This window comes from Branchiostoma lanceolatum, chromosome 14 (genome assembly GCF_035083965.1).
Source record: "Branchiostoma lanceolatum isolate klBraLanc5 chromosome 14, klBraLanc5.hap2, whole genome shotgun sequence".
Classification (NCBI taxonomy): Eukaryota; Metazoa; Chordata; class Leptocardii; order Amphioxiformes; family Branchiostomatidae; genus Branchiostoma; species Branchiostoma lanceolatum.
The window spans coordinates 13,700,316-13,722,444 of NC_089735.1; the positions used below are offsets into that span (position 1 = coordinate 13,700,316).

General features: G+C 42.5%; 2 protein-coding genes across 3 annotated transcripts; one reads left to right on the forward strand and one right to left on the reverse strand.

Annotated features, from left to right (window-relative positions):
• Positions 1-1,097: 1,097 nt before the first annotated feature.
• Positions 1,098-13,598, reverse strand: LOC136449044 (uncharacterized). Of its 2 annotated transcripts, none has more exons than XM_066448824.1 (4): positions 13,507-13,598; positions 4,898-5,036; positions 3,322-3,458; positions 1,098-2,715 (listed from the first exon to the last, which is right to left on the reverse strand). In XM_066448824.1, exons 2-4 carry the CDS (start codon positions 5,012-5,014, stop codon positions 1,869-1,871), a joined length of 1,101 nt encoding a protein of 366 aa, XP_066304921.1. In that variant the 5' UTR covers positions 5,015-5,036; positions 13,507-13,598; the 3' UTR covers positions 1,098-1,868. The 2 variants fall into 2 exon arrangements, with proteins under 2 accessions (XP_066304921.1, XP_066304922.1); XM_066448825.1 differs by lacking the exon at positions 13,507-13,598 and adding an exon at positions 7,612-7,818.
• On the forward strand, positions 11,665-22,068 carry LOC136448747 (histidine N-alpha-methyltransferase-like). Its single transcript, XM_066448392.1, has 7 exons — positions 11,665-11,852; positions 13,482-13,690; positions 15,736-15,942; positions 16,991-17,109; positions 17,974-18,106; positions 19,039-19,160; positions 21,904-22,068. The coding sequence occupies exons 1-7, from the start codon at positions 11,665-11,667 to the stop codon at positions 22,066-22,068; spliced, it is 1,143 nt and encodes a 380-aa protein (XP_066304489.1).
• Positions 22,069-22,129: the final 61 nt, after the last annotated feature.

Genomic DNA, 22,129 nt, shown 5'->3' on the forward strand with positions numbered 1-22,129 from the left:
CATACCAGGGGGCCCAAAATTGACCTTGCATTTCGGCTTCACAACACCCGCCCACATACCAAATATCATCGTAATCCATCCGGAGGTTCTTGAGTTATGCTGATTACAATAGTCCGGAAACACAAACACAAACACACACACACACACACACACAAACACGCCAAAAAAAATATCTCCATTTTTTTTTTCATGGAGATAAATATACATCACACCATTGCACCACACCCTACTACTATAGCAGTTTTTCAAGGGTATTTAAAACATTCTAAAATAGGAACTGCCTTTAGATCATCTTTGTAGTCTGAAGCCCCATGCAGTATTCGGGGGCATTTATTAACAGAAGACCCATTGATGTATAATGTATTACGATCTCCAATGGGAGTAAACATATAACATTTCAGCATGATGAAGCACCGATCTTCGAAACAAATTGTACCTGCATTTTTGTATTTGAAAATCTTACATCGAGGGGGCTCCTGGAAGGCTTACAAAGGAGGCTAATGCTATTGTAAGGGGGATACGGCCATAGACGTTGGATACGGTTGGAACATTCGGGCCACGGCCGCCAAAGCCCCAAGAATGGTAAAAAAATACCATAGCCCACCATAGGCCAATTTATGGTAAATTACAGGCAGCGACTTTGTATCACGTAGACATAAAGCGGTCAATTACGCTTACATTTGTCTTTTTTTTCCAGAGGATTACAGATTTCATTTTGAAACTAAAATTTCCACAGAAAATATTTCATAACATTTCAATCTTGGCATACAAATCTTTTTTTTTTCCAAATCTACTCTACTCCTCTCTGTAGGACACCCAGAAGGGAGGAATAATGATTTTCATTTATGAAAATTATTCCTCTCTTCTGGGTGTCCTTCTGATTGGTCAAGATCATTGAACACCACTTATAGCTCCTTCCGATTGGTCAAGATCATTGAACACCACTTGTGGGACTTAAATGGCGTTGTGGTGTCATAAACCACATGGAATAGAGGCTTCTGATTGGTCGATGCCATCTGGCTATGTGATAATATGGATTATCACATAGCCAGATGGCGTCGACCAATCAGAAGCCTCCATTGCCCCGCCATAACACACCCGTGATCATCATTCCTCCCATTATGTCATAATTACTCCCATTATAGAGGGGAGGTCTCTTTTTGTTAACATTAGTATAATGTTTATTTGTTCCCAAAATGTTTTCTATCTTAGAATAAATCAAATCGTTTGTAAGCATATGACAAAATAGAAAAAAACCATTTCAATACAAGTCAAATCTAAACGGGCGGAACTGTAAGTGGAGCCGCCCACTGCATTGTCAGAAGAACACCCAGCAGGGAGGAATGATGATGATAAATACAAGATTGGAAAAAGATTTGACATGCCAATATTGCAATGTTATTAAATATTGTCTATAGAAATGTTGGTTTTCAAAATGAAATCTATCATCTTCTGTTCAAAAAGGACAAATGTAGATTCTGAAATGCATTCTTGATAGCATAGGGATCTATGCGTCATACAGGAATTGTCTATGGGTCATAAAACCAGCGTTATGACACCATATACACCTCGGGGCGGGTCATTAACCCTTAAGATAATAACCTGTGGTTATGGGGAAATCGGGCCTTCTCATTGGTCGACGTTATCTGGCTATATGATTATGTAGAATGATAAGGTAACTTTACTTTACTTTACTTTACTTTAGATAGGCGCCAGCGTCCTAACACCCTAAGAAAAGGGTTAAATGCTGGACTAATTACCTTCGACGTGGCTTACGGCAATTCCTGACCTTCTGTAAAGCTGTCGACAATTTGTGTCGGTAAACAACATCAACTCCCTATCAAAAATTCTGACCAAAAGGCTGTTTCTCACTTCAGTGAATATTCCCCATGGTCTCCTTCTTCCTTAACTACAACCCTCTCCCATGTCTCCGGCCCTGTTATCTCATATTTTACGTCTCTATAGTGCAGCGGGTCAGCAAACATACGCAGAAAGGAGTCTGCGGACATAGTGGTCTGGCACAGAGGGTCAGGCTGGCGGGTCACCGTGGCTAGCTCGGTGATGTAGGACAAATGCAAAGGGAAAACATCATGGGCCTGGTGTGGGGCTTGGCCTGCCTCTAGACGTGCTTTAAAGTCTTGGTCAACTTCTTGATCCATTGCTGCCTTAGAGGGAAGATTAAGGCTTCCATCTAAGGCCCCTAAAGCAAGACTCACCTGAAGTTGAAACAAAGGGAATGTTATGGAATGATGTGTAAGCCCTACAAACGACATAGAAGGATAGGTGGTGTTAAGAACATGCTTGTATATCGGGAAAGCCCTACCCTGGTGGACAGTGATGCCACATTCAGGAGTCAGGAAGGGCAAGCTCAGTCGAGAACCTGTACAATAGACGATATCGTCTGCTTGGAACTCTTGCCCGTCCTGAAACCTGAGGGTGTTTGGACCTATGATCTTCTCAACTCTAGAGGCTTCAGTGACATTGGGAGGGAGCTTGTTTATTTTCATGTCGGGTGGGTTAGAATGACTGAGGACGATACGTTCGGCCATCCCGGCGATCTCCACACACAGGTCGATCCCCGAAGCCAAGGCTCCGATGATGACGACGTTTCGTCCGTGGAACGGTTCTGGGACTCGGTAGTCATGGCTGTGCAGGGTCCTGCCCTGGAACTGGTCTGCACCGGGGATAACTGGAGTGTACGGGTCGGAATACTGCCTGCAGAAGATATGAAATAAAGTCCTGTTAAACATCTATATTGGCCGCTGCACGCACACCTTATATCACTTGTATCTTAGAATTGTAGGTAGCTACTTGAAATCCACAGCAGTCACAATGTTTATGTTTACATTGATACACCATATAATGCTTGGGTCACATTTCCCAGCCGGGACCCGGCCGGGCTGTTTACGGAAACGAAAAATTAAAATGTAGATCAATAGATATGCACAAGCTATGCTCTTGAATAATTTTTGGTACGTTTTGTGTTTTTTGTTGTCTTTTATATCATACTTTTTGTTCCCAAACACTGACCGGCCGGGCCCCGGATTGAAAATGTGACCCAAGCATAAGGAGTGGGCTTTCCGTGGCACGTTGAGGAATGGCGCTTCATATAGGAAGCGACTCTCATTCAAAGCTTCCTCTAGAATCATTTTAAAGCACAGATTAACTGGCTGTTTGAATAGCATATGTATTGTGACATTTTAGTTATCTCGGTTTACATTTTGCGGGGTCGTAATGATCCGGTAATACCCAAAGGCAAAATAATTCCATCAGTATATTATGTAGATTATGTATATATCTCCTTCATATCAGACGACGTACCCGCCATTACAGACCATGACTGCATCAAACTGTTCGGTGCTCGGGCTATCTGGAGCCGTGACCTTGAATGTTGTGACGTCCCATTTCACGGCGCCATGGACGTGGACGGGTTTTACTACGTCAACCCTGCTCAGGAACTGGGAAACAGAAGAGTAAAGAAGCCATGTTATCTCAACAAAACACATTTTTGATTGAGTTTATTTGCAACACCCCTAACACAGTACCCCTATCGCTCGATTCGTTGGCTCGCTCGCGTAGGGGCCCTGCTCTTCAGACCCGGTAGACACGGTTCTGGCGCCGTCGCCACCAAAACAGCTTCAGCCAATCGGAGGGTTTGCTAAACCTCATCTAGAGCAAAAGCACAAAGGACGCTGGGAAGCTATCAACCAATCAGGTTACGTCTCACATCGTTACTTTAGGTTCAGAACAAATTAACCGCCAAATTGTGCCAAATAAGGATAACCATTAATTATTCATGAGCAACTGTCAGTAACGTCGCCAGAACCGTGTCTACCGGGGCTAAAGAGCAGGGCCCCTACGCGAGCGAGCCAACGAATCGAGCGATAGGGGTCCTGCTTTTAGGAGGGTGATTTGCAAGTTCTTGCCCGGGGGCTAATTGTAACATGAAACAATGTATACAGACAGTGCAAGTTAACAATGGTGACAAATGATTATTCTAAGAACTGCTAGGGAATACAATGTAAGCTTTTTGGGTTTGACTTCTTTTTCGGAGGCAGTGGAAGACGAAGTGTGTCACTTTGTGTATATTACTCCCGTTTCATATCTGCTCTACTATCATTCCATTAGACATATTACCTTCACCTTCAGTATGCTAAGGTACAGGCGTTTGGCACTAAATTTGTATTCAAGGTCATGGGGATAGGCAGCAAGGAGGGGTATGCATAAACACCTCACCCGAACTCATCCGAACTCACCCGAACTCATCCTAGTCTAAAATGCAGTGTACACGGGTCAGGGACCTTATTTGATGCTCTGGATACATTAAATATTCACTTATGAATGCAAAATGACGAGCAGCAAACTCTAAGTGTTTACCAGTTTATATATAAAGTTTCTCCGGTCGTTTCCAAGATAGAAGGAATTTCTGGCCATTTCTGGTCATTTTTCGGGTCCGCATGGGAATGTTCTTCATACCTTTTTATTTATTTTTTGTTCGGACGATAAGACGGTGGGTACTGATTATATCTTTTATCGCAATTCACTCAATTTGCAAAATGAAAACATAATAAAAAGGATAAAATAATGAAATGAAAATGAATAAAAAGACATGAAGAACATCCCAATGCGGACCCCAAGAATGACTATCCAATATGGCGGCCAGAAATTCCCTCTATCTTGGAAACGAGCGGAGTAACTTATAAAAACTGTTTGCAGCTTGTTTTGCAATCATAAGTGCATAGATCATGTATCCAGAGCATCCAATAAGGTCCCTGCCCGGTGTACACTGCATTTTAGACTCGAATGAGTTCGGGTGAGTTCGGATGAGTTCGGGTGAGGTGTTTAGGCATACCGAGCAGGGAGGAGGTTAAATCTAGTGAACAAATCAGAGGGATACCTGAATATACTTGTGAAGTTCAAAGTGGTCGGCATAGTTCTGTATGTACCGGAGAACCTCCTTGTGGGAGAGGTAAGACCGCAGCCTGCTGTCGTAAGGAAAGTCTGTGAAGACCATGGCCTCCTTGGGGACATTCGTTCTTTTGGAGGAAAATAAATAAAATCATGCTGTAGTATTGTATCAGTCAGGACGACTCAATAGAAAACAAGCCAACGGTTGGCCGTACTTCCGTCTCGTGAGAGAGTTCTGTATACACCAACTGAATAAACAAATAATTTTGAAGCAGTGTATGCCAAAAGTGTGGACGAAGTCCTGTGCTCATATGCAACAGACATTGCCATGCCAAATCTCAGGCCATTTGGTTTCAATACCAGGTACCAGGACATATGAGTCAAATTAACACATTTTAGGTTGAAAATAGTCCCAAAATTAATAATTCTGAAGTAGTGTATGCCACAGGTGTGAATGAAGTCTAGTGTACACATCGTGGTTCTCAAGGACCCCTATACCAAATTGCAGGTCATTTGGTTTTAACACGAAGGAACAGGAGGCCAAAATATACATTTTGGTCACACCAACTTAATTATATGCATGACGTCCGAGTGCGCATTGATTTTCGCCTGTTCTACAAAAGAAATCATCCCTCCGAGGCTCCATGGAAATCTGGAACTTGCCGCATCAAACTGACGCAAAAGGCCAGCATTATGCAGGCTTGTCATAAAACTCATAATGTACTACCCACAAAATACGTCAGCATCAAAGTTCACAAGAAAACTGGGGTGCATAACTATGGATTTGTATACCATCGACGTTGGCGAGGGGGATGTTACGTTTGTGCAGTTGAAGCTAGCAGCGGCCAGCGAGTATCGCCCAGACAATTTCAAAGACGTCATATCCAGAGCGGCTCTCACGCGTTTTCTTTTACAACGATGAGAGAAACGGGAGAGGAGACATTGGTATTTAGTATTCTTATCAGTCATACATTATGTACAACTGAACATACACATGTCAGGTAAAAGGGTACACTGCCTGATGCCTGTCTCATTTTGCAAGCCACTATTTGAGAACTTGAGGTGAAGGTATCAAAGAATTTCTGTGGTTGACTTTTTCAAAGTCGACGCTGGGCATTATGGACGAAAATACATGAATTTACAGTAATAACCCTCTAGAAAAAGACGAACAGGGACAGAAGTCTTCAGAAGCCAAACAGGGACAGAAGCCAAATACAATACATCATTCACATAATAGCCTTACATTTATGATCTGTAGCTGATCATTCTACCTTTAACATTGTGCTCTGTTCAGGTCTGAATGGCAAAGACTAACTACTTGGGCAAATGTTACCATACGGTGACCAAAGTACGTCCCCTGGCAAGCTATTCTTGATCCCTAAAGCCATCATAGTTATAGTCTTACCCTATTGTGGCCAACCACCCCTAGCAAGTTATTCCCTCTAAAGCCCCCGTCACAAATAAGAAATTCTGCCTCACGGCCGACGTGTTAGCGAGCTTCAAATGGGCATTTTCGGCCGAAGTACGGCCGACGTCTTGTCGATTACGCGGGCTTCGGGCGATTTTTAGAAATCAAAGTCGATCCAAATATTGGCCTTTTACCAGGTTAGTCGATTCTGACTTCGTCCATGTCCAAAAAATGGTACCATCTCATGGGGGATTTTCAGTTTTTAGTATTCGACGGACGTCACCCGGGATTTCATTGGAAAATATGGTCGACGCTCGGGCGATTTTGAAGTTCGGCGAGCTTCGGGCGATCTACAAATTCGGCCAACGATCGCATGAATTGTGACGCCGGCTTAAAAACAGCGTGGTTTCTGGTCTGGTACGTAGAGACTACATTGTACACCACAACATGTAGCGCTATGTCCTTTGATTATCTAACCTCCTGCTAATTTCAAGGGTACACACAGCGAGACGGATAATCTTCAATGTTTTTGGTGCCGTTTATGTGTGGGTTTGTGCGCGAGCGGTGTCATCAATAAGATCAAAGCAGTGTAGCTTTATTGATAGCCTGAGTGTCATCCTGTTTCAGTAAACAGCCTGAAACAGGATAACACTCAAGCTATTTATTGACATATGCGAGCCTTAGCCAAGCAGAGCAAGAAGCTCTTGGTCTACAATGTTATTGGGTTTACCTAGTTCACGGTGAAACATGATATATCGATAGTGAATATACATCTTTTCAAACATCGTAAACTAGCCTCCAGGGTAGGTTCTGTAGCAAGAGGGCGTCGCCCCTCCCCCCCAAAAAAATCTGGCTGAATCCCATGCGTATTTTTTTCACTACTAGCGCAGAATTTGCCCCTCAAAATGCAGGAAAAAGCTGGTCACGATTTCAAAATTTCCCGGGGGAGCATTTCCCCCAGACCCTCCTAGAATCGTCGTGCCTCTGACGAAAAATGTGTTGGGAGGGCGTTGCCTCCCCCCCCCATTGAACTCGAAACCTATGTATTTTTTTTCACTAATGGAGATGTCGTCAAACACAGCTTAATCTAGCTACCAGCAGAATTTTCCCAATCGGACTGATTTGCCCTTTAGATACTTTCATTGCCAACTGCAAATCTGCTTGGTCATACCGGCGATTTTAAAGAAAGGTGGTGATGAGATAAAATGCTTCAGTCATTTTAGAATAGCACTCCTAACCACCAGCTACAAGTCTGGAAGAGTTACCACAAATAGAGCTACGACAGGTTGTTGTACCTTAGGTTTTTGTATATGTTGGAGTGTACAGGAAGCCCGTAGTCGTCCGTCCCAGTCCTGTCGGTGTACACCCAGGTCCCTCCTACCGCCGCTGTTTGTTCGTACACGGTCGGAAAGAAGCGGTCAAGTTTGGCCGACAAATAGCGCGCCGCGCACAGGCCGGCCGGACCCGCACCGATCACAGCAACACGAAGTACCATTTTCAGTCAACACTTTTTTTCTCAGCGACACCAATACGTTGCTGACGATCTACGTGCAAAAAAGTGCAGTGGCGCACCGTTTGGAGTTGTTGTTTACAAATCACTTCGACTGAAAGTAGTTCAGACACGAAAGTATTTTTAAAATGCATTTAAGTTTGTTTAGAGGTTGCAAAAATGCCAATTAGCAAAACCAGCTGATGTAAAACGTCAAAGAAGCTGAAGGTTTTGTAACAGAGAAGACATCAGTAGCTAAATGTTGGCCGTCAAGCATTAAGTCGGAGTATTACATCACTTTATTGGGAGTGCTGCGGTTGGAAACTAGCAGCGCAATAGTGCCTCTAGCTGAACGTCCATGACCAAGCTGTACCATAAAAGGTCTGGGATGTGATTTTTATTTTTTTTAACGAAATAATGGCTGATATTATGCCATTATCTGTATATTCGCTTAGTTTAGTCCTACTGTGCTATGTAAAATTTGCAAACGGGGTATGTCTTAAGGTTTGTCGCTCCAACGTTTGATATCTGAGACTGTATATCCAGCCCCCCCCCCCCCCCCCCCCCCCCCCATACGTGGCACAAAAGTGACCTTCGGGTTATTGGTGTGGTGCAGTTACAATGTTACAAAAAAACGCCGACAAATTCAGGTTTTTTACGAAGCATATTCGACATCTTTAAGCTACTGAAAGACACCGTGAAAAGCGGAAAATTAGGATTTATAAGCATCACCGTAAAGGCCTCGTAATGACCATCTTTACGTACTCGTATGAGAGGTACATAGATGAGTAAATAAGGAAAACACACGGACTTTAAGCATGATTTATGCATGCTTCAATATCGTTTTTCGTGCCGTGTCTAAGCAGATTAATCGGTGGCAATGCAATGGCTTTTGGTACAGGTTGACCCTTTTGATACTGCCGCGATAGATCTGCTTGAAGATTAGTGACAACCCAAGTTTACGGTGAAATACTTAATTGTTCCTGTACTGAAAACGTTTTGGGGATTATTGCCCAGCTAAAAGATACTGATGGCGGGGTCTATGGCTATGACGAGAGGATTCGCAGCTATGCTAGCTGGGCGAACCTGGAAGTTTCCACTGCAGGTAAATGTTTAATGTATAGAATTTTAGAACATTTTATTTGCAAATTCATACCCGTAGGCTAATTTCAGGGGTACACACAGTAAAACGGATAATCTTCAATGTTTTTGGTGCCGTTTAGGTGTGTGTTTGTGCGCGAGCGGTGTCATCAATAAGATCAAAGCAGTGTGGCTTAATTGACGGATGCGAGCCTTAGCCATTCAGAGCAAGAAGCGCTTGGTCTACAATGTTATTGGGTTCACCCAAGCGCAAAAGTTCACAGTGAAATAGTGAATATACATCTTTTCAAATATCATAAAGTATTTTTTCTAGCCTCCATGGTAGGTTATGCAGCTGGATTTTTTTTGCCATATATAATTCTGTTTTCTGATTGTATAGTTTTCCTCTTGCTACCAGATTACGATAGTTTACATTATATAAAAACTAGAGTTCCACGAACACATTATCTTCGCCAAATAATCAAGGCTTATCATGGAGAGTGATTAATATTTACGTGCTTATCACCCCCTGCAAATTTGATCATGCAACATACCATTTGGAAGTTATGATGGGGCGAATGAGTCCAGTCTAGATATGGTTAAAAATCATTTGGTGATACAGGACTAGTATATGTGTAGAGTGTGCTGATATATGTTATAACTGGTCATGAAAAAATATGAGTATGTTGATATTATATGGGCCACAAAGGTTCGATATTGCAGTGTTGTAATTTGAAAGTGATGATGAAATATTACAGTCAATATATATGAATAGAATAAATCTGGCTGGTGGTTGACGTGTTTTTAGGTGTTTTTGTCCTGCTGGGCTTTCTATTTTGTCCCTATTTCGTTATGTCGCCAACCGTGTTGAACAAAAATGCCTAAACTGAACGCGTTAACCCAGCAGGACCCACACCTCTGCTTGGAGAATAGTTGACCTACATGTACGTTTATGCAAGGCCATCTGCTTACATGACCTGACACTGTCCCATGTCCCATTGAAATGCAGTAGGTTTACTTAACAAACTTTCCTTACCTATTATGCAAATTAGCTCCTGATTTGCATAATAAGTCATTGATAATGTAAAGCACCATCTGAGCTCTCTACATACCAAACATCACGACGATCTGTCGACCCCTTCTCAAGTTATTCATGTCTGAATGTCAAAACAAAAACACCCACTGCAGTTCTAAACAAGCCGCTAGGGAGCCAAAATTTACAGAACTTACTTTCTGTGGCATGAACTATCGACCACACAAAAATCATGACCATAGCACTTTCAGAAAATATGCCCCTACATTTTGAAGCTCCGCTGCAGTACCTTAGGGACCCGCTAGAAGGCCCATTATCGAAGTTGACCTTCCTTTCTGTAAACCCTACCCATCCACTAAATATCATACGGATCCATCAACAGCTTCTTGAGTTATGCTGGTGACATACAAATACACATCCACACAAAGCCCGCTGCAGTACCAACGGAAAATACCAGGGGAACCATTTTTGAACTTGACCCCCATTTTCACAACATCTACACACCTGCAAAAAATCATGGAGATCCATCAACGTTTCCGTCACTTTTTTTGCCTACATACAAACACAAAAAATGTAAAGTCTGCTGCAGTACTGTTGAAAAACGCAAGGTGAAGAATTTTCGAACTTAAGTTTTCTTTGCACAACCACCACTAAGTAAAATTGCAGCCCATTCCTATCCACTGCGAGTACATATTCTTTTGTAGTACATTTCATACTTTGAAGATAGTTTTCAATAGAATCTGAAAGTAGACAAGCTAATAATAGGGCAACGGTGGAAAAAGCCAGAGATTGTCTCCGTGACATGAATGATTTTTGAATGATTCTCTTCAGACAAGGCTACTCATATGACAAAAAATCTGAACGCTCAGTGATATTTTCAGCATAGACATATGGATCATTTTTATCAAAACGAATGACCTTCTTTTGAAAATCTCTGATTATGCCTCCGTTAAGTTGTTAGTTGGTAATCGGTTGGCAATTATTACGGGGGGAGTCGGTAGTCTGTGGCTAGTAGTCAGGATGGTTGGGAGTTGGTTGGGAAAATAATTCTTGGCCCCGTTGGGAGTAATTCGTGTACTTGTTGGGAAATGGTTGGGAAATCGTTGGGACATGGTTTTCGCCAAAAGATAGACGTGGCCTAAAACTGGTTGGACTGCTCCCTGTTAGTCTCAACTAGACTAACCACGCCGGCTATATGGAGAATATTTGCCAGGGGAGTTTGGCCAACACAGCCACAGGGTTTCATTCGCAGTGGAATTATCAACCTTACCGTGGACTGACTCTACTGGCCAATCATTCCCTGTTTTTACCAAATTTTACGGTCATGTATTCTCATAGCGCCAGTAACAAGTGTTCTCATAAACCCTCCCCCATATAGTACTTTTCACTAAGAGGTGTTCTTTTTAGCCCCATACAATACTTTTCCCGAACAGGTATTCTAATTAACCCCCATTTAGAACTTTTCGATAACAAGGGTTTTCATAACCCCCAACTAGTACTTTACACTAACACGTATTCTCAAAAACCCCATATAGTAAGTTTTATTAAGAGGTGTTCTCATAACCCACATACAGTACTTTTCAGGTATTCTCATAACCCTCATAAGTGCTTTTTTGATGTAGGACATGTATTCTGATAACCTACATATCATACTTTTCAGTAACAGGTGTCCTCATAAAAAAACTATCCATATTGATTTGCATCTCCTCATGCTTATCTTGAATTTTGATGCTGCAGCAAGCAAGGATGAGACACGACAGCGGAGTCAGTTACGTGACCAAGGTGACCGGCAGTGTTACCACGAAGAGCGGTGACGTCATCAAGAACAATGACGTCATCATCCGTGACGTGCCACCTTCCCTGATTCCCGTTGTGGCTGGTCTCACCTCCCAGCGCAAGCGCGTGCCCTTCTGGTATCTGTTCGACACTAGAGGGTCAGAGCTTTTTGAGGAGTACGTACGTGTCCATTCTGTTTTCATCATTACATGTACCTTCGCCAATGTTGCCGTAGCGGTTCAGACAGGGGCGCCTTAGTATATCATACGAGTTTTACAGAATACATACGAATTTTACGGAATTCATACGATCCACTTGTAACAAAATTGTACGACGTTCATGTGAGTCACTACCAAGAAGCATGCGAATTTTATGGAATCCATACAAATTGTACGAAATTTATATTGTACGAGATTTATACAAATTGTACGGAACGTATACTTTACGGAATACATACGATCCTTACTACTTAGTTGGACCAACGCCTGGATAACGTGACATGAGCGGCAGATTCATAAGTTGGCGGCCTCGGGACTTCCCATTTCTTCCCTTTGGTCGTGCTTTTTTTGCCACGCAACCGCATGGCGGTCGCATGACATTGTACAGGGTCTCAGATGTCCATACTTCCGTCCACCCTTCCTTTTCGTCCGAGCTGCATACAAGCTGCACCTCGCCAGGGGACGCTTCATGCTAGGCCATGCAGACGATCGCATTTCACCATGCTCATGGCTGACTATAGATAGTTGGTAAATGTGTATGCGCAGACTGTTGATAATCCGATTCCTATTAGCAATCTAAAACGGCATCAGGTTTGATTTTTACTTCGACTGATGAAATACACAAGACAATAGTGTGGCCATTAGTTATAATGCAGTAAAGGATACGGCGGCAAAAATTGTGACGGTTTTCATGCAAGATATACATATGTGACGATCGATGGGGAGGGCAGGGAGTAACGAAGTCTATACAAGTCATTACACGTACAACCACCATTTCATCCTCACCATTATCTAATGGTTGCGTGGCCAGCTTTTTTAAAAAGCATTTCTTGTTTAATGTTATCTTGACTTTAAAGAACTTAAGGGCTTATCCCATCCTGATAAAAACCAACAACATCAACCTGTGATAATGGTGGCATCTTAGGCGACATATCGGTGTAATTTACACCAACTAGCATGCAGATAGAGACTGGGACGGGTTAGCAAGGCACTTTTCCAACAAATATGTTAGGATTGTTGCATTCAGTAAAATTCGTATGAATTCTATTAAAAACCGTATGATTTCGTAGTAGTGGGTCGTATGACTTCCGTGCAATTCGTGTGTTTTTTAGTGAAATAGATCGTATTAATTCCGCAAAACTTTTATGAATGCTTTCTAATGGGCACCCCTGTTAAAGAGGTAAAATTGGATGAACTCAAAAGGGTATGGATAGATTGCAATGAAATTTGGTATGCGGTTAAGTCTTGACGTTGGAAGAAAGGATTCGGTTATGGGTCCCCTGGTAGCTTCCTAGTCCGTATAACGCAAACTCCTGCTGGCCGGGGCTTTTATGCCCCCCCCCCCGTACGAGCGGCTTCTATAGGCTAGGAGCTTCCCTTTTTACTGCAGCAGAATTTCTAGACTTTGTATCTTGCCTCCCTCCCTCCCTCCGACGAAAAGAAATCGTGGTCACTATACTAGCTTCCCGACCGAAACCTCTTCTTGGAGAAGAGCATCACCCCACTAGTTTCCTTACAGCTCAGGTTCGTTTACTGTGAACAAATTTTGTCTTCGTAATTGTTCTGCAGTGTGGTAACTACATCGAATACGTACGGTGTGTGGCAGAAGGAGTACAGTATTCTCCAGAGTCACAGCGACGACATCGCCTCCAAGACGTCCTCCCCCGTCATCCTCGTCGAGCTCGGCAGCGGCGCGTCCTCCAAAACCCGCCTGGTGATAGAGGCTATGCTGAGGCGCCACGGATCCCTGGAGTTCGTACCGGTGGACGTATCTAAAGGTAATGTCAGGTTCGGACCTTTAATTCTTTTAGCCTAGTGGTAAGCGCGTTGGGTTTGTGCGCTGGCGGCCCGGGTTCGATTCCCGGGAGCCAGGAGACTGTACTACTCGCCCGTTGCGTTTCAGTATTGCCAGCGTCACACAGCACGAGAAAGGCTCACCCACCCTCCTAAAATCAGGACCCCTATCGCTCGATTCGGTGGCTCGCTCGCGTAGGGGCCCTGCTCTTTAGCCCCGGTAGACACGGTTCTGGCGACGTCGCCACCAAAACAGCTTCAGCCAATCAGAGGGTTTGCTAAACATCATCTCAAGCAAAAGCGCAAATGACGCTGGGAAGCTATTGACCAATCAGGTTACGTCTCACACCGTTACTTTAGGTTCAGAACGAATTAACCGCCAAATTGTGCCAAATAAGGATAGCTCATCAATTATTTATGAGCAACTGTCAGTAACGTCGCCAGAACCGTGTCTACCGGGACTAAAGAGCAGGGCCCCTACGCGAGCGAGCCAACGAATCGAGCGATAGGGGTCCTGCTTTTAGGAGGGTGAGTCTGCGAGCTCTGGAGGACATTTTCGACGGCAAGACGACCGGTGCCCTCTCAATCAATGCGCGACTTAAGTGATCGGCCGATGTTCGCAGGTGATCGAGTCCTTTACAAGGGGGTAGATTTTCAGGCAAAAAAACTCGCTTGACTGTCTGGTGATTTTGAAGTTCGTAGACCTTCTGGCGGTCAACTAATTTAATAACCGAAAGTCGTTGATAGTGTGACGCCTTCTTTATGCTAGGGTCCCATTTCCAAGTCGGGGCCCGGCCGGGACAAAAAAAAAGGCATATAAAGAAAGCAAGCAAACAATTTATGGGTACGTTTTGTGTCTTTTGCTGTCTTTCATATCATATTTTTCTTTCCGCAAGCTGCCCGACCGGGCCCCGCTTTGGAAATGTGACCCCTAAGCATTAGCAGGGAAATGTTTTAAAGAGTTCTTGTCACGTTTTTATTCCGACATTGGAATGGATGTTTTCTTGAATATTTTTCTTACAGTTTTGTTCCTTTTTCTGCTGCTATTGGTCCCACGATTTGGGTAAAAGTTTAATTGCTCTTTTCGTCCCAATCTCTCCAATCTGCCCTGCACCTACACGACACACGATCTATTTGATAGTACTGGTCTTTTATGTTCCCAAAATTTAGTTTTCCTTTCCTTTGAAATGAGTCCTAAACTCCACAAGGCGGTGTTTTTTTCCTCTAGATTATGTATCAATGAATACATAATCAGCCGACTTTTTACAGAATTTTGCTTATGGTGAATTACACAAGGTGTGTTTTTTAAAACAATATGATACTCACTCAACCCTTGCAGACCCTACCCATGTATTCCCTATGTGTTAATATACATCTTTAATGGTGAGTGTTTTTAGCATAGATGAGGGGGGTTAAGCACAATAGGAAGGCCAATTGATAAGATATAAAAGAACACAAAGCAAGACGAGTTTTCCTAAACCACCATGACACTCTGTTTGTAATCTTTTGTCAGGCCTTAACAGGCACATTGTATTCAGCCATAGGCTGAGGTTGTTTATTATTATAATAATTTGATTAATCAGAAAATAGAGGGATATCTGGGGAATTCGGTAGAATACTGAATGCTTTTTGATGCGCATTGGACTACTGGGTACTTTATCGTATACTGTAAAAAGTATTCATTTTTACTTCCTAAAATCATCATCAATTGGAAAATATAACTTTTATAACTTATATTAACAGTAACACGTACAGATAACAGCAAACCCATTTTTATACACCTGGGCGAAGTGATTAAAGTCGTGTAAAGTGCCTTTCCCAAGGGCACAATATCGGTGGCGTCAGGGGGGATTCCACATCGATTGCTTCTTGTGACTTTATCCATTTCCCAGCATTTCTGAAACTGTTGAATTTTGCAACATACAGAAATTTAAAAAAATGCGATAAAACATTTTATAGGTTGAAGTCAAAAGGCAATATGGAATATCAAGTTTTAACGTTTTGAAATTGCTTTGGGCTCCTTTAACAGAACACATCGAGGAGGTCGGCCATCAGCTGGAGTTAGACTACGAGGGTCTGACGGTGAAGCCATTCGGGGGGCTGTACATGGATGGGGTCCGCCATCTCTCCACCCGCAATGAACCGAAGATGATGCTTTTCCTGGGCAACAGTTTCAGCAACACCTGCCTCCACGAGCAGGTGGACATGATGAAGGATATCCGGGCACAGCTAACAAGTAGGCAGTCATCATGCAATCTCAAAGCAGATGTCGGAGGTGAATGGGAGGTAGAAAATCGCGATGTTTTTCTTACCTGGAAAACGTTACCAATCTCTACCCCAACATCTGCTTGTAGAGTAGTTTTTATGACGTCACAACTCACAGACATAGCCATGTGAGCACCATGTTGTTTGGATGTACAGGTCAAAGGTCGATCCAAGATGGCGATTATCCGGAACGCGAAGTTCAAGGTCGCAGAACATAGTATTTTCACAGAACACAGTATTTTTTGACGCGGGTACAAAAAGTAGTACGTCCAAAATTCTTGAAGACTGGATTGAAAGTCACATGTGTAAGGCATCCGAGTGTGAACTGCGCTGTGTGGTGTAGGAATATGTCGGCTTTAAGACCGCAGGATTTGCCATCATTTGGATTGTGAACCTTTTCCTATATGTGTAAACATGCGCCTTCTTACGCAACTGCCTCTCGGGGTGAGTCGGCTGCAGTTCAGTGACCTCTCGAAAAGCGCTGTTTCAAAGTGGTCGTGAGAGGCCGATACGCCGACAGATCTTTTTAAGTTTTTGAATTATCTGTAGATTGTACCCTAAACTCAAACATATTCATTTTTCGTATTTCTGAAGTACACCCTACTATAATTTTCACCGCGTCAAATCCAGTCACCTTGTGGCCCTTAACTATAGAAATCCCCATAGGCTGAAAACTGTGTTCTGCTACCTCAATGATTTTAAGACATGTCGGTCGTGTTCCGTTTTGTTATGTTGTGTTAGAGTAACGTTGTAAGCACATTTTTATAGCTAAAGTAATGTCGTTCTGTTGGATATGAAAGTTGGGAAAAGCCGACATTGCATATGACACTTGGCGCCCTAACATAACACGCGCTTTTTCACGAACTCGAACTCACGGCGCTCCATTGCTAGTTACTAGATAATTTGATTTGATTTGATTTCATTTCATTGGATTTGATTGAATTGAATTGAATTGGATTTCGTTTCATTGGATTTGATCTGATTGAATTTGATTTGATTTGATTTTTTTTCATTTGTAGCCAAGGACCGTTTGGTGCTTGGGCTTGACATGAACAAGGATCGGGACTCCCTGTTGGAGGCCTACGGTCAACAATGGGTGACATTTCAGAAGGACAATCCCATTGGTCGCCTGAACAAGGTAAAAGAAGGTGGATATTTTCTTGCAGGTGGAGGCGGCGCGCGGTTCCGTGTCGTAACTAATTTGAAACAGCCGTTGCCATATCCGAGCTTAGCAAAATTTTTGGGGAGGGGGGTGGTAACGTATGAAAACGAATAAAAGGCAACTTTTCAATTCAAATGTACGACAGCGTATAGGTTTAAAGAATAATGAGAAAAAAAGTAAACCAGAGCTCGGGATCGAACCCGGTTACAAAAGTGTAATCCTAAAACCGTAATCGTCAACAAACATCACGCAGTGTTCACGTGGTGTTCACGTGTGTTAATGCGGAAATGGAAATCGGCCGTTTATGGGGAGGGACCTCCAAATGGACTTTCCTATGCAACACATGGTTAAGCCATCAAAAACAATCACTTAAAAACACATGTATCTACATTTCAAACCTCAACTTTTTACCACCCCTGCAAAGCTGGATTTGTCAGGTTGCTTTTGGTTAGAAAAAAACAGGAGGTCAACACCAGCATTTCAACGAGCTAAAGACAGAAGTTTCAGATGAGACCGGGATTTCACCCCCATCCTAATATATCAGTCCAACCAGAAGAGAAGGGTTCAGAGGTCAATCCGAGATCAAGACAAGTCAAAGATCACCTCTTTTGGCCAGACTTTCTGCTGTACTCCCTAGCAGAAAACTGGACCATTCTGACCAAAATTTGCCCAGGAAAAAAAAAATTCTTTCAGAAATAAGTAAGCAAAATATTAAAGGGTATGCACCGTGCACTCTACTGCGCAACTATATTAGCTGGTCCCTCCCCTTCAAATGGCAACGACGGAAGTTAGGGGAGACGGTGCTTCATTGACGTTTGATATAACTGTACCCAATTCCAGGATTTCGATGGCGACATGGACGCGGCGAAGTTTGAACTCGTCACCGACGTCATTGAGAAGCCCACAGATGGAGATACTCCGAACTACGTCATGGGGTACTGGAGGAGCTTAGCTGCACAGCGCGTGAAGTTCCGTAAGTTGTAGATATGAACGTTTAAGTTTTAACTTTTAAGTTCTCCTTTAAAAAGGAGCATTTCATTCCAAAATCAAGTATTATTTTCTGATAGATTATATTTATGTGTATCGACAGGAATGTACAAAAGTGCTAGCACACAAGGGAGACTTGTGTACCTGTAGTCAATATTTCACAAATGTACACATAAACATCAGGCGGTATGTAATATTAAACCTGTAGTTCCTATCATAATGATACTGATTAACATGCATGTACATCTCCAACCTGTATGTACCAAAATCAATCCCACCACATACATTGTACACCTTCAGTTGTCTTAAAATATCATACAAAATTGTGAAGGAGAGGGAATACAGGAGCCCTGGTAATCTAACAAGGTTATAGGTATGACAACAACACAATGCCTTTATCTAGCCTGATCTCAAAGAGGTTAGGTTAAGATTTGGGATAGGGATGATGAATTACTCATAATAGTGATAAAACTAGATAACAGACTATCAGCCATATAATAGTTAGTAAACAAAGAAGTAATACACCAAATTGCCACTGAGGCGTCGCCAAAATCAGCATTACAGGAACGAAAAAAGAAGCACAACATTCTTGCATGGGTGAAACATAAAAGATTCTCAGATCAAAATAAACAACACTGGGTGGAAAACGTACACCGGATTTATATATACAAAACGTCACTTTACACAAATAACATCCACAGTGACACCAATAGAGTAACAGACTTAGAGACAATGACTACATCAACAGAAACAATTATGGCTCTTACAGCTTTACTTTGAATATATAGAATTCCAGAAAGTGCTCTTATAGCAGTTCGTTACCATTCTAATTTAGCTACTAATTTGTGCGTGCTTGAGTTTTCGCGCGTATGTGGACATATGACAACGTGCTATATCTCAATTTCTCTTAACTTTCAGGAAGACTCGGCCTCAACCTTGACTTCCAGAGTGGAGAGAAGTTCTTCTTCACCGACGGCCCGAACTGGACTGAGCTGCAAGTGGAACCTGCACCAGATACGCCGCCTGGCGGAGAAGAGCGGGTTTGCACTGGAAGACTACTGGACCAACGAAGCAGAGGATTATGGCACGGTGTGCTTCGCACCGGTGCCGTAGAGCGGCTAACCGTGCAATGATGGGATATTGATTTTGGTGTATGCTGTGTGCCATCGACAGCATTGTGCTGCACAAAAGAATAATTTCATTTGATGAAAGTACATTCGGTTCTGATGCATGATTAGATACGTTTGCACAAGTATTGGCTGCCGTTGCATGTCATACAGCTTTGTTGTTTACATGCATCATTGTCTAGAGTTTAGTGTCACCGCGGGGCTCATTAATAGTGGTATTTTTTTGTGATTGGAACATCAACGGGCAACAATGAGGGTCTTGCTAGATTGCTTTCTATTTAATGGTGTATCAGTCGGAACTTTCCATAAACTTCTAGAAATATAATTTTTTGCGATAGAAATTATTGACGAGACTTCTAAAGTGAGATTTCGATGATAGCCTACGGAGTGCGCATTCTGCATTGCTATATAAAGACATGGAGGATGACAAAGACTTTGGACGAACACCTAACACGGGAACAAGCTGGATTCAGGTCAAAATTCTCTACCATCGATCACATAAAAGTCGTCAGCCAACTACAAGAAAAGGCCAATGAGTACAAAACCCCACTCTGTTTCGCATTTGTGGACTACGAAAAGGCATTTGATTCCATTGAATTTGAACCTCTATTTGAAGCACTAGATCACCAAGGAGTTGACCCTGCAATCATTACCCTTTTGCGAGACCTGTACCGTGGAGCAACATCCACTTTAAAACTCCATAATGACAGCGAGAAGATCAAACTGGAAAGAGGAGCAAGACAAGGTGATAATATTTCAGCAAAGCTTTTCACAGCCTGTCTCCAGGATGCAGTCATCAATCAAATCAATTGGGATAGAAGAGGACTTAACATTGATGGAGAGTACCTCTCACACCTCCTCTTTGCGGATGATATCTTCTTGGTGGCAATTTCCCAACAGGAGTTGGAAGAGATGCTCAAAGACATCCACAATGCCAGCAAACCAGTCGGTCTCACCAGGGTCCACCGAAAGTGCGAAATGGAACGAAATGGAACGAAATGGAACGAAATGGAACGAAATGGAACGAAAAGGAACGAAATGGAACGAAATGGAACGAAATGGAACGAACTAAAACATATGTAACATTATGAAATGAAATACCAGTAGATAGCGAAATATATTACGCGTGAGGAGCCCATAACATAACATCTTGTACGTAACGTAGTCGTATCGGAATGACTTATAGAGCTGATGTTTCACTGGTGACGTCAGGCTACGCATCAGCTACGTCCCACAAAAGAAATAGGTCATACCGGTCACGTGATCAACAGGTTGGCACTACGACTCTTACTACGACTGTCCTCAAGTTACATGTAAAGACACATGAAAAGTGCTTTGTACTATCGTCTCTGTGGTGGTATCTTGTGATGGTCCTGGGTCGTCTACACAATGTAATTTCCAGTGGAAGAATGCAAGTATAGTACAGAGAATCAGAAAATGTGGGCGACTAATTGAAATCCAAGAGATTTTTATTTTAAAGGTCATTGTGTTGAACACGACCGTCCCCTACTTGATTTCGACCAGCTAATGTGAACTCAAGAGAGAGTTGGCTAAACGGCGTATTGGAAAGCGCAATCTTGCTTAATTCTTGAAGGGGCAGAAGTAACAATCAAAGTATAAGCGTCAGAAGACACATAACGGACTTGTGTGAGCTTTAGATCCGTCAGTGCTTTAAAGATCAAACCGAGCACATTGAAACACACAAAAGACAATTTGAGAAGAAGTTTGACTTGACAGTATTGCCACGGACGAAGAAGAAGTAAAAGACTATCGCTGAAAAGGTAATAAGGCCCTCTTTATGTTGCTGATTTTTGGCATGATAGGAGACGATTATGAGAAAAACGCACTGTACTACTGAAAATCTGACTGTAAATCCAACATCAGTTTTCGGGTTGTTCCAAGATTCTAGCAACTGAAATCGGACGCTGTTCTATAACATTTGATAACGATCATTTTTCAGGCGGAGCTGCAAAAGGAGTTGACGAGAAATTAGCCAGCGCGGAGGGATTCTTCGTCGGTGATTCGGTTCGTAATCAGTTTCATTTAATGTGTGTAAAGAACGATACAAAAACCACAATAAACAGAGATTACATTCACATAAAGTGTTATATTCCTAGCTTTACATAATAATAAATAATAATAAAGCAATTTTTATGTTGACCAACCGCACCTAATACAATGTAATAATATATATGAATGATTGAAGCGATACTTTATCATTCTCTCGTTCGCCGTCAAAAGATACGTCATAGGTACACCAGTAGAACCCGCATGAGAACCCGGATAAAAATGAACACACATGTAACTAAAGATAAATGAAATAATAGTGAATACAGGGGATCCTAACTATGCATACGAATAAAACGAACCTCATAAGAGTTTTATGGAATACATACGAATTTTACGGAATTCATAACATCTACTGCTTAGAAACAGACGAGTTTTACAGAATAATTACGATCCTTACTATTGGTAAAACTTGTCTGTTTTCGGTAAAATTCGTATGTTTCTTAGCAGAATATTACATGAATTCTATAAAATTTGTATGTTTTTCAGAAGTCGGTCGTATGTATTCCGTAAAACTCGTATGAATCTTTTTGCGCCCCTGGAACAATGTCTTCTACTTTTATAACTGTCATTTCAATATTTCATGCAGCTGACTTGGGCCGACATTACGTTCTTCAACACGCTGGGCTGGGTGACGCCCCTTGACCCCACCGTGCTGGACCGCTTCCCCAACCTCACCAAGGTCATGGGCGACGTGCAGTACCAGCAGGGGATCGCTAGGTGGCTCAAGGAGCGCCCGCAGACCAACATGTAGCCGTGCCGTTGCCATGGCTAACTATTGATAGTCGTTTGCCAAGATTTAACACTATTAATAT

Excerpts from the sequence above, each read along its gene's own strand:
- LOC136448747 (XM_066448392.1), top strand. The coding sequence starts at position 11,665 with ATGAGACACGACAGCGGAGTCAGTTACGTGACCAAGGTGACCGGCAGT. Across the intron at positions 13,691-15,735 it reads ACCGGTGGACGTATCTAAAG|AACACATCGAGGAGGTCGGC; the intron begins GTAATGTCAGGT and ends CTCCTTTAACAG. Across the intron at positions 19,161-21,903 it reads CGCCTGGCGGAGAAGAGCGG|CTGACTTGGGCCGACATTAC; the intron begins GTTTGCACTGGA and ends TATTTCATGCAG.
- LOC136449044 (XM_066448825.1), bottom strand. The coding sequence starts at position 7,811 with ATGGTACTTCGTGTTGCTGTGATCGGTGCGGGTCCGGCCGGCCTGTGC. Across the intron at positions 3,459-4,897 it reads AACTTCACAAGTATATTCAG|TTCCTGAGCAGGGTTGACGT; the intron begins GTATCCCTCTGA and ends TCTGTTTCCCAG. Across the intron at positions 2,716-3,321 it reads GTCATGGTCTGTAATGGCGG|GCAGTATTCCGACCCGTACA; the intron begins GTACGTCGTCTG and ends TATCTTCTGCAG.